This window comes from Bombina bombina, chromosome 5 (assembly GCF_027579735.1).
Source record: "Bombina bombina isolate aBomBom1 chromosome 5, aBomBom1.pri, whole genome shotgun sequence".
Lineage (NCBI taxonomy): Eukaryota > Metazoa > Chordata > Amphibia > Anura > Bombinatoridae > Bombina > Bombina bombina.
The window spans coordinates 377,307,865-377,320,593 of record NC_069503.1 but is presented as its reverse complement, the minus strand read 5'-3'; the positions used below and the strand labels follow the sequence as shown (position 1 = coordinate 377,320,593).

Here is a 12,729-nt window from a genome sequence, read left to right as displayed (position 1 = left end):
CTCAAATCATGGAATGCTGACATGGTATCTAAATCTAGATTACTATCTCTATCTTTCCAGGGTAATAATTTATTTGGTTCCCAGTTGGATTCTATTATTTCCACTATGACTGGGGGGAAGGGAGTATTTTGCCTCAAGATAAAAAATCTAAGGGTAAATCTAAAGCTTCTAATCGTTTTCGTTCCTTTCGTCATAATTGAGAACAGAAAACCACTCCTTCCCCTAAAGACTCTGGTTCCAATTGTAAGCCATCTTCAAGTTGTAATAAATCCAAGCCTTTTAAGAAACCAAAGCCAGCCCCCAAGTCTGCATTAGGTGCAGCCTTCAATCCAGTTCAGCTGGTAGGGGGCAGATTGAAATTATTTCAAGAGCATTATCTCTCAAGGGTATTGAATAGGTTTCAGAGTAAGACCTCTTGTGAAAAGATTCTCTCTCTCACTGTGAAAGCTCAGGCTTTTCTGAAGTGTTTCAGATCTGGAGCTTTCAGGGGTAATTATACCAGTTCCGCTTCAGGAACAGGGTCTGGGGTTTTATTCAAATCTATTCATTGTTCCAAAGAAAGAAAATTCATTCAGACCAGTTCTGGATCTGAAGTTTTTGAATCGCTTTGTAAGGGTCCCAACTTTTAAGATGGTGACTATAAGGACTATTCTGCCTTTTGTTCAGCATGGTCATTAAATGTCCACAATAGACTTACAGGATGCATATCTTCACATTCCGATTCATCCATACCACTATCGGTTTCTGAGATTCTCTTTTCTAGACAAGCATTACCAATTTGTCGCTCTTCCATTTGCCTTAGCGACCACTCCATGAATCTTTTCGAAGGTTCTCGGTGCCCTTCTATCTGTAATCAGAGAGCAGGGTATTGCAGTGTTTCCTTATTTGGACGATATCTTGGTACTAGCTCAGTCTTTACATTTAGCAGAATCTCACACAAATCAACTAGTGTTCTTTCTTCAAAGACATGGTTGGAGGATCAATTTACCAAAGTTTATTGATTCCTCAGACAAGGGTCACCTTTTTAGGTTTCCAGATAGATTCAGTGTCCATGACTCTGTCTTTAACAGACAAGAGACAAATGAAATTTGTTTCAGCCTGTCTAAACCTTTGATCATTCCCTTCAGTGGCTATGTGCATGAAGGTTTTAGGTCTCATGACTGCAGCATCGGACGCAATCCCCTTTGTTCATTTTCATATGAGACCTCTGCAGCCTTGTATGCTGAATACATGGTGCAGGGATTTTACTCGGATATCACAATTGATATTCTTAAATCCAAACACTCAACTCGCTCTGACTTGGTGGTTAGACCATCATCGTATTGTTCTAGGGGCCTCTTTTGTTCGTCCTTCCTGGACTGTAGTCTTTACGGATGCAAGTCTTTCAGGTTGGGGAGCTGTCTGGGGGTCTCTGACTGCACAAGGGGTTTGGAATCCTCAAGAGGCGAGGTTACCAATCAATATTTTAGAATTCTGTGCTATTTTCAAGGCTCTTCAGGCTTGGCCTCTTTTAAAGTGATAACCATTCATTCGTTTTCAGACAGACAATATCACAACTGTGCCATATGTCAAGCATCAGGGTGGGACTTGCAGTCCTTTAGATATGAAAGAAGTATCTTGGATACTTTCTTGGGCGGAATCCAACTCCTGTCTAATTTCTGCGATGCATATCCCAGGTGTAGACATTTGGAAAGCGGATTATCTTAGCCGTCAGACTTTACATCCCGGGGAGTGGTCTCTCCATCCAGATGTATTTTGTCAGATTGTACAGATGCGGGGTCTTCCAGAAATAGATCTGATAGCTTCCCATCTAAACAAGAAACTTCCCAGGTACCTTTCCAGGTCCAGGGATCCTCAGGCAGAGATGGAGATGATTAAGGGGTCCGCCCCGAAACGTTGTGTTCTTTTTGATCCCCATGTTCTAAAATAAAGGGATTTTTACTCTGACACCTCTTAGCTGTTTTCTATGATTTGATGGTGGGCTTGGCAGTGGCCAACGGATGTGTCAGTCTCCCTGGTTATAGTGCTGGTTCTTTTTGGACTTTGTGGAGATGGTGGATGCGTTAGCAGTTCCTTGGTTTTACGAACCTGCTTATATTATTTGGCCTCTAGTTCTTCTTCCAAGGGTGATCTCCAAGATCATAATGGAACAATTGCATGTGTTTCTGATAGCCCCAGCATGGCCTTACAGATTTTGGTATTTTGGTTTGCGGATCTTGTCCGGATATCAAGTTGCCAACCTTCGCCACTTCCTTTAAGACCAGACCTTCTGTCTCAAGGACCGTTTTTCCATCAGGATCTCAAATCGCTAAATTTGAAGGTATGGGAATTGAACCCTTAGTGCTAAATCATAGAGGTTTCCCTGACTCAGTGATTAATACTATGCTACAGGCTCGTAAGTCTGTTTCAAGGAAGATTTATTATCGGGTTTGGAAAACTATATTTCATGGTGTTCTTCTCATAATATCTCTTGGCATTCTTTTAGAATTCCTAGAATTTTACAGTTTCTTCAGGATGGTTTGGATAAAGGTTTGTCTGCAAGTAATTTGAAGGGAGAAATCTCTGCTCTTTCTGTTTTATTTCATAGAAAGATTGCTAAGCTTCCTGATATTCACTGTTTTGTTCAGGCTTTAGTTCGTATCAAGCCTGTTATTAAATTGATCTCTCCTCCTTGGAGTCTTAATTCGGTTTTAAGGGCTTTGCAGGCTCCTCCTTTAATGCAAGTTTTGTTCCTTTTGCCTATCTCTTCAGCTAGAAGAGTTTCTGAATTATCTACCCTCTCTTGTGAGTCTCCTTTTCTGATTTTCCATCAGGATAAAACTGTTTTGCGGACTTCATTTAATTTTTTGCCTAAAGTTGTGATTTCTAACAGCATTACTAGGGAAATTGTTGTTCCTTCCTTGTGTCCTAATTCTAAGAACCCTCTTGAAAGATCTTTACATTCTTTGGATGTTGTAAGAGCTTTGAAATACTATGTTGAAGTTGCTAGGATTTCAGAAAGACTTCTAGTCTATTTGTTGTTTTTTCTGGTTCCAGGAAAGGTCAGAAAGCCTCTGCCATTTCTTAGGCATTTTGGTTAAAGCTTTTGATTCACAAAGCTTATTTGGAGGCGGGTCAATCTCCGCCTCAGAGGATCACAGCTCATTCTTCTAGATCAGTTGCTACTTCCTGGGCTTTTAAGAATGAAGCTTCGGGAATGAAGATTCAATGGATCAGATTTCCAAAGCAGCAACTTGGTCTTCTTTGCATACATTTACAAAATTGTACCATTTTGATGTATTTGCTTCTTCTGAAGCAGTCTTTGGTAGGAAAGTTCTTCAGGCAGCTTGTCTCAGTTTGATTCTTCTGCTAATGATTTAAGTTTTTTTCTTTAGATTCATAAGAAAAACGTATTTTTGTTTGGATTTAATTTCTCAGCGGAAATAGCTGAATTATTTTATATCTCCCTCTCTAGTGACTCTTCTGTGGTCTTCCACATCTGGTATTTCTGTCCCATACGTCACTAGCTCAAGGACTCTTGTCAATTACATGAAAGAAAACATAATTTATGTAAGAACTTACCTGATAAAATAATTTCTTTCATATTGGCAAGAGTCCATGAGGCCCACCCTTTTTTATGGTGGTTTTGATTTTTTGTATAAAAGCACAATTATATTCCAGTTCCTCTTTTTATATGCTTTTTTTTTGTTATCACCTCACTACTTGGCTATTCGTTAAACTGAGTTGTGGGTGTGGTGGGAGGTGTAATTATAGGCATTTTGAGGTTTGGGGAACTTTGCCCCTCCTGGTAGGATTGTATATCCCATACTTCACTTGCTCATGGACTCTTGCCAATATGAAAGAAATTAATTTATCAGGTAAGTTCTTACGTAAATTATGTTTTTCCCTCTGAGTGCAGTTTTTTGACAGAGGGATGTATTTGGAGTATGAGTAGTGGCATATTTTTCATCTGCTGAGATTTTGTCACAAGCCTTCCACGGGTGTCGCAGGGACTTGTCCTTTGCCTCCTCCTTTTGGGCCGTCAATATACTCAAAATCCTCTGCTGTTATGTTCTGGCACTGGTTTGGCTTCCTACTGGTTTCCTCCAGTGGTAGGGTGCCTATTGGTATGTCATGAATCAGAAACATCCTTTTTTTTGTTCATTTTTAAAGGAGATTTTGCTTACTTTAGATGTTAAAGATACTAAAGTAGATGTGGTAAATCTGATAAGATTTTATTTTTAAACCTATGGTTCAATCTCCTGAGGTGTTTCCTATCCTGGCTAATACAGGTATTCATTTTAATCTTTTTACAAGATTTAAGATATTCAGAATAAAATAAAAATAGTAACAAACTCAGTGAATATGTAATTCAAAAAATGTGAATTAACCAAAATAAAAGTGAGTAAACAAACAAGTGAGTAATCAAACACCACTGTATATAAATATAAAATACATTTTTATTATTTGTAGCAATTCAGTGTAACTGCAAAAAAATCCACAAAGATCATATCTGTGTAGTATCTTCACTAGAGAACAGCATCAAAGAGAAGGGAAGACAAACGCTATTTCTGTCCTTTAGTGAAGATAGTACACAGATACAATCTATGTGAACTTTTTTTGCAGTTGCACTGAATTGCTACAAAGAATATGTTATATTTATATACAGTGGTGTTTATGTTCACTTTTTTAAGGTTTAAGATATTGTTTTCTTTACCGGCTTCTAACATTGAGCTTTGGGAAACTGTTCACAAAGTGAATAGGACCATTTCTTTTGTGGCTATTTGTATGGAGGTCAAATAACCAACAATCTCACCAGTACAATATTGATGTGCAAGCTGTTAGAGCCACTGCTCCCGGCTACACATACCACAAACTCCACAGAAAGACAACAGAGCCATCAAATAGGGACATCCTTATACCTTTTATTGGTCCCAGGAAGCACAAAACATGACGTCATGTTTTGTGCTTCCTTGGATCAATAAAGGTATAAGGATTTCACTATATGATGGTGCTGCTGTCTTTCTGTGGTATTTGTATGGAGGTGTTAGGTCTCATAATTGCGGCTTCTGATGTTTTTCCATTTGCTCGTTTTCACATAAGGCCTCTTCAGCTTTGTAGTCTTCTGCAATGGTGCAGGGATCATACTCGGCTATCTCAAAGGATTCAACAAGATGTCAGAACAAATCAGTCTCTGTCTTGATGGCTGAATTATCACTTATTACTCAGGGGCTTCTTTTGTTTATCCTACTTGGTCTGTGATCTCTACAGATACAAGTCTTTTAGGTTGGGAGGCCGTCTGGGGTCTTGGAGAGCACAAGGGGTTTGGTCTCCTCAGGAGGTGAGGTTACCAATAAATGTTCTAGGCCTCAGTTGAAAAGGCAGTCTTTTTTCTGTTTTTAGACAGACAATGTTACAGCAGTGCCTTTATCTGAAGTATCTTGAATTATTTCCTGGACAGAAGTCAATTGTTTAAGTTTTGCTGTTCATATTTCAGGAGTGGACAACTGAGAAGCGGGCAACTGAGAAGCGTCAGTCCCTGCATCCAGAAGAATGATCTCTCCATCTGGATGTTTTCAATCAGATAGTGGATCTTATTGGCCCCCCAGAGGTACTGTGCGAGATCCAGTGATCCTCAAGCAGTGTTTGTGGATGTTCTGGTGGCTCCATGGTCATTTCAACTAGCCTATTTTATTCCACCTCTGGTTCTACTTCGAAGAGTGATTACCAGGTTGTAAAGTCAATTAATTTGGTTAGGTGTTAGTTAAGTAGGGTAGGATTGGTTTGCGTTGGGTGGTTGTAGCAATATATGTGGCTTCTATAGTTATAATAGGGAGTTGTTGTTTTTTTTATACTTTATTAGTCAGGTAGATTGCAGACATTACATAGCTGTAGGCATTCTGTGGGAGTAGCCACTTCTGTGGGAGTAGCCAGGCATTCCAGGGGGAGTATAGGGAAGACATGACATAGGCTTAGGCGGTATTAGGGAGTTGGATGGGCGTTTCAGGGGAGTGTAGCTAAGACATGGTGTAGGGGATATTAGGGAGTTAGCTGGGTGTTCAAAGGGGAGTATAGTTAGTGTATGGCGTAAGTGTCGGTGTTCCTTGGGAGTTAGCCGGGGGTTCCAAGGGGAGTAACCTGTACTTTGATTGGGATACATCGCCAGTAGGGCGATATATTCCAATCTCTGAAGTACAGATTACGAGTAGGGTGTCAGCCATGTTTATCTCGCCTCCTTTTCAGGGGCGAGACTTTACAGTGTGAGGCAGATAGTGTAGGTGTAGTAAGAGTTAGGTCACACAGGCATTATTTAATGTGTTCCGACACAAAACCATGTTTGTTTTAGGGTTGCCACCTCAGCCATGTTTTCCTGGAGTGACACATGCTGCAGGGTATGCATGGAGGACTATGAATACATGTTCCTTCCTGCACACCCTGCAGCATGTGTAACTTATTAGTGCCCAGGAAAACATGGCTGAGGTGACAACCCTAGTTTAGTTTCAGTGAGCCACAAATCAGCAAGCACTACCTAGGTGCTGAAGCAAAGCAAAGATGGGCCGGCTCCTAAGCTTACATTCCTGCTTTTCAAATAAAGATACCAATAGAACCAAGAAAAACTGATAATAGGAGTAAAATAGAAAGCTGCTTAAAATCGCATGCTCTATCTGAATCATGAAAGACATTTTTTGGGATTTCATATCCCTTTAAAGTAGAAGCTATTGTTACTGATACAAACCAGCAGTAGTACATTTTTTATTTTTTTTATCTTTTATGGGGTCAAGATTGGTCAAGAACAAAAGTAAAGGTTACATACTTGTTGCCTTGTTCTCTTCTTTTTCATTTTGAAACAAATTCAAAGATTACAGCAAACATAGCAAATCTGGGCTCTCCGAATTCAGTAAAATGTAGCGCTATATCTTTTTTTGTTGTTGTTAAACTTAGCTCTGTTCTATGACAGCATACTGGAGTAGACTCAGGAGCATGAGCATTTCTTGAGCATAGTATGGATAACATTGTTAGAAACATTGCTGCAAACACAGTTGTCATGTAGTGCTCAAGACATGTACACACTCCTGAGCCTACCCAGGTATGCTTTCATGTAAAGGTTTTAACCCAAGGATCCATGGGAAGGATGTAAATTTGATAGTAAATTTAATAGTATTAGTAAACTGTATACTGTATCTGACATATAAAAGTCTAATTTCAACTTCTGTGACCCTTTAAAGAGACATAAACATCAAAATTAAACTTTCGTAGTTCAGGCAGAGGGTGATATTTAAAAAAAAACACAACTTTTCAGTTAACTTCAATTATCAAATTTACTTTGTTCTTTTAGTATTCTTTGTTCAAAATCAGGGGCTAAACAAATAGGTATATGCAAGCAATAGCCAACACAGAGCAATTTTAATGTAAACTTAGGAGCTGGCCAATTTTTGGTTCAGCACCCGGTTAGCGCTTGCTGATTGGTGGCTAAATGTAGGTGTTCCGACACAAAAAAAGTGTTTGTTTCAGTGAGCCACCAATCAGCAAGCGCTACCCAGGTGCTAAACCAAAAATGGGCCAGCTCCTAAGCTTACATTTTTGCTTTTTCAACGGATTAGAAATTAGCATATGAGCCTGACTAGGTTTAGCTTTCCACAAAGAATACTAAGAGAGCAAAGCTAATTTGATAATAAAAGTAAATTGGAAAGTTGTTTAAAATAGCATGCCCTATTGTAATCATGAGAATTTAATTTTGACTCGACTGTCCCATTAAGTGAACAAAGAAGTTTTTAAAAACTGAATACCAGAGAGGAGCTGTATTGATGCAGACACAATGTAAGTGGAGTTTTCTATAATGCTACACTTACATGGAAGAGAGACTGTATCCATAGCGCACTTCTAGTCTGCAGGAACAGCAGGCTTCTGGGTAACTGCCAGCGATTAAACAATTGTATCATAACTGCTAACAGATTTCTGCATCAGAGTGTTGCAATTAGTGATGTTGCTTTTGTTCCCAGTATTTATGAATGTATTTTGTGAGCCAGAGTTGAATAAAAGGATTTTTTTAGTTAGTGTTGAATAAAGGGAATATTTTGCACCAGCCACATAGACTGACTTACTTTTTAGGGCGTAGCACTAAAATCTTTTGCCTAAAGGCCAACATACAGTCATTAACTATTACAGTAAACACGGCCATTGTAATTGATGATTATAACTTACACTGCAACAACATAATAGTGGTTCCAATTTACTTCTGTCATCAAATTTACTTTGTTCTCTTGGAATCTTTTTGTTTAAAAATAATATGTACCTAGCCTACACTACTAGGAGCTCGATGTTACAACCATTTGTCTCTTGTCATTTGCTTACCTGTGTTCAGGTAGCTCCAGTTTCTCTGGAGCTTACTTTAACTATGTGTTAACCCCTTTGCAAGAGTATAATTAAATTAAAGCAGTAGTGCAAACATAAAATGCACTAACATTATTACTTTTTAAATAGGAATGAATGTTGTAGTTGCTTATGTGCAGTTTCTCATTGTAATTGTATAGTGTGGAGTTTGGCTACGGTCACACTTGCTGTTCCTTTACCACTCACTATTTGCAACACTGAATGCCCATCCATATGAGTCATTGATGCAGCTGGTAGTTTAGAGATGAATTTGTTCTGTCTCTGCACCTGGCTAATTGCAGTCATCTCTGTAAGGCTGCAATGATTGTGGGGCTCTTGCTAAAGTATTGGTAATCTGAAGGTTAATTATACAAAAGTATATTTTTGTTTCAGTTAGTAGCATTATTCAAAATCTGTTCACCATCCTTCCAAGTAAAAAAAAATACTGTGGTCAATTAAAAGAAAAGATTGGACTATCTAAAAAAAGGAAATAAAAAAACAAGTTAAAGGGACACTGAACCCAAATTTTTTCTTTCATGACTCAGATAGAGCATGCGATTTTAAGCAACTTTCTGATTTACTCCTTTTATCAATTTTTCTTCATTCTCTTGCTATCTTTATTTGAGAAAGAAGGCATCTAAGCTATTTTTTGGTTCAGTACCCTGCACAGCACTTGTTTATTGGTGGGTGAATTTATCCACCAATAAGCAAGAACAACCCAGGTTGTTCACCAAAAATGGGCCGGCATCTAAACTTACAATCTTGCTTTTCAAATTAAGATACCAAGAGAATAAAGAAAATTTGATAATAGGAGTAAATTAGAAAGTTGTTAAAAATTGCATGCTCTATTTGAATCATGAAAGAAAATGTTTGGGTTCAGTGTCTCTTTAAGTGCCGAATAGAAATCCTAGTTCAATTTAATCAGTTGCGTTGTGTTTAGTCAGGAGCCTGTCCCACTCTCAACTTCATAAAAAAAGAATACTGCAAAATTGTATTGTGAGTAAAAAGGTGTCTGGCTCAATTTTTCATGCACACAAAAAAAGATTGTTTTAAGTGGTGGTTCTGAAACAGTACAGTTATCTGAGGCTTCACATATGACCCTCAGTCCTCCAAAGCAAGTGTACACCCAAATAAATCGTAAATGTTCTATAGAACCACACACAACCCTTTCCTCCTTAAACATATACCGATTACAGCACCTTAACTACTTCTTTAACTCCCGCAGTATACTATAAGCAGCCATAGCTGGCCTCTCTTTTTGTGATTGATGCACTTTTTTCACAGAAATCAGGGTGGATGGAACAGTTTGTCCCACACTCTCTGCAGATGTCAAACAACAAATTTTGTAACCTGCAAATTTTTGTAACTTTAAAGTATTCACGTTAGTTTTGTTATAAAAAAAATAGTCTTGTTGGAAAGAAAAGAGGTCTGTCAAAGACCTATAAAATGCAATCAAAGGGCTTTGGGGGCATTCCAGCAGGAATGGGCGGGATTTTTCAACTACACTTAGGGTTGCCACCTCGGCCATGTTTTCCTGGACACTTATGAGTTACACATGCTGCAGGGTGTGCAGGGAGGAACATAAATTGCACCCCTGGATAGCATACAAATAGTGATCCTGGACAGCATTATGCATGTTCCCCTCTGCACACCCTTCAGCATGTGTAACTCATAAGTGTCAAGGAAAACATAGCTGAGGTACACACTACTGCTAATCATGTAGAATTCATAAAGACTCTATGGTGCTTGTGAAATATCTCCTTGAGGTTGTTAAAGCTGTGACTTTTTGTGTGTGTTTGCATATATTAGCGTTTTATTGAGGGGGAATGTGTTCTCATTTTTAAGGTATTTTCTTGATGCTGGTATTTTTTAAAAACATTTTTTTTTCTGTGAAATATTAGTTTTACAAATGTGTTTTATTGAATTTTGGCCAAAGTAACAACTTAACCATAATTTATCCTAAAATTCCTTGTGAGCTGCTCCATATAAAATACATTTTATAATCTCTGGATCCATCAAATATAAATCAGAAAGACTAAACTAATTGTGTTTCCATTTATATTAACTGCATCAGTAATTATCTAAATTTGAGTCATAGGAAGATTAACAATACAAACATTCATGCAGACTTAGTTGAATTGAATTTTCCTGGCTCTTGTTTGTTTTTAATCTGATTTGTTATGGATGTTGTATTCATTTCTCTTTAGAAACTCATCGACTGACCTTTGCATTGAAGAGTTCAGCTTGGAAATGGAGCTGTGTGTGTCGTCTGACCAACCCACAGACCACAAATTGGTACCCGACCTAGTGAAAAGAGTAAGTACCAGTAAATGTTTTATCTTATATGAATATTGTAACATTTTCTAATATCTAAAGCTCAATTTAATTGCATAATTGAACATACATTTATATAATGATAATTTGAGGAACAAAAATTGAACATATTTAATATCAGCTAATTTTAACTTATTTTTTTGACTTACGTCAACTGGGTGGTGCAGCCGTTAAAAAAAACCTGCTTTATTTGGAGGAGTCAATCACAACTTGCTACCTGAGTAGTCAAGGCTAGCCACATTCATTGTGTTATCAAAATATTCATTGTTTTGGAGTTCCTATCATCTCTGCTGATGCCAATAAGGAAAAGATATGTAGCATAAGGCTTGTTAACATATCAAACATTTCTTTTACAAGATATACCGAGTCCACGGGTTTCATCCTTTACTTGTGGGATATATTCCTCCTGCTAACAGGAAGTGGCAAAGAGCACCTCAGAGCTGCTATATAGCTCCTCCCCTAACTCCTCCCCCCAGTCATTCTCTTTGTCTATGCTAGCAATAGGAAGGGTAAAGTTTATGTGGTGATGAAAAGATAGTTTAGTTTTTCTTCAATCAAGAATTTTTTATTTTAAATGGTACCGGTAAGTACTGTTTTTACTCTGGCATGACATAGAAGAAGAATCATGCCTTGAGTCTGATGATCTTAGCAGTAGTAACTAAGATCCATGTTCGTTCTCTCAAGTTTTACTGAGGAAGTACAGGAGAAATCTTCAGTATGGGGGAATGTTTTCTTGCTGCAAGCAGTATCAAGGTATGTGCAGTCATTTACATTCTGAGGAGACCTGATATATCAGAATTTGGCTCACATATTTCCCATGCGGGGAAAGGGTAAGCAGTATTCCTTATATAAAAAAAAGGGTGGTACTGTAGTAACCTGTGTATTATTATCCCATTCAAGATAACATGGGATACTTAAAGGACCAGTCAACACATTAGATTTGCATAATCAACAAATGCAAGATAACAAGACAATGCAATAGCACTTAGTCTGAACTTCAAATGAGTAGTAGATTTTTTTATAACAAATTTTAAAGTTATGTATATTTCCACTCCCCTTGTACCATGTGATAGCAATCAGCCAATCACAAATGCATATACGTATAGTCTGTTAATTCTTGCACATGCTCAGTAGGATCTGGTGACTCAAAAATTGTAAATATAAAAGACTGTGCACATTTTTTTTAATGGAAGTAAATTGGAAAGTTGTTTAAAATTACATGCTGTATCTGAATCATGAAAATTTAATTTAACCTGAGTGTCCCTTTAAGGGCTGCTTTTAAACACTGGGGCAGCCTAGGAAACACCTAATGTTACGATTATGTGGTTTATTGAGGCTGAGTTTAATTTTTCTGTGCGGTTCACATGGCATGTTCATTACCAAAAAAAGCAGTGTGTGCATATTTTTATTGTTGAAACGCTTCCCATGCGGTTTTCTCAAGTTGTCGGTTCATCAGACATGATGGACGGGGCCTAATTTCGCGCTTCAGTGCGCAGTTAGTTTAAGGATAGGTAGCAGCCATTAGCTCCGGTGGGAACCAGACTGTGAGGCTGTATTTTGGAGTGGGACCGGATCGTTTTGTCAGGTCTTGGGGGCAGGTAGGCGCCACAGCGGAACTGTGGCGAGGTGCAGAATCCATTAAGTGAAAATTGTCTGCAGATCGTTTTTTACTGCCTAATTTACTAAAAATAAGATTTAACTCTCCTATAACTTGTGGTGCAATATCCGATAGCACATTAGGCTCTCATATCAACAAAATTATTCTTTTTGAATATCGTTTTAACGACTTTGCAAAACAGTGTACGCTTTTTACTCTTAAAGGCGCAGTAACCGTTTTTGTGCTGAATTGTTTTTTTCATATATAATAAAGATTGGGAACGACTTGTGCTGTTATTACTAGTCTGTACAACATGTCTGACATGGGAACTCAGTGTTCTATGTGTTTAGAAGCCATGATGGAACCCCCTCTTACATTGTGCCCTTCTTGTACTGAAAGGGCCTTACACTGTAAGGATCACATTTTAAATAAAGAAAGTGGGCCTCAGG

General features: G+C 38.1%; 1 protein-coding gene across 1 annotated transcript in view; it reads left to right on the top strand.

Annotated features, from left to right (window-relative positions):
• RFTN1 (raftlin, lipid raft linker 1) overlaps positions 1-12,729 on the top strand; it is an 885,191-nt gene that overhangs the window by 444,293 nt on the left and 428,169 nt on the right. The window contains exon 4 of the mRNA XM_053714209.1: positions 10,557-10,665. Within this exon, the coding sequence (XP_053570184.1) occupies positions 10,557-10,665 (109 nt within the window). The remainder of the gene's footprint in view (positions 1-10,556; positions 10,666-12,729) is intronic.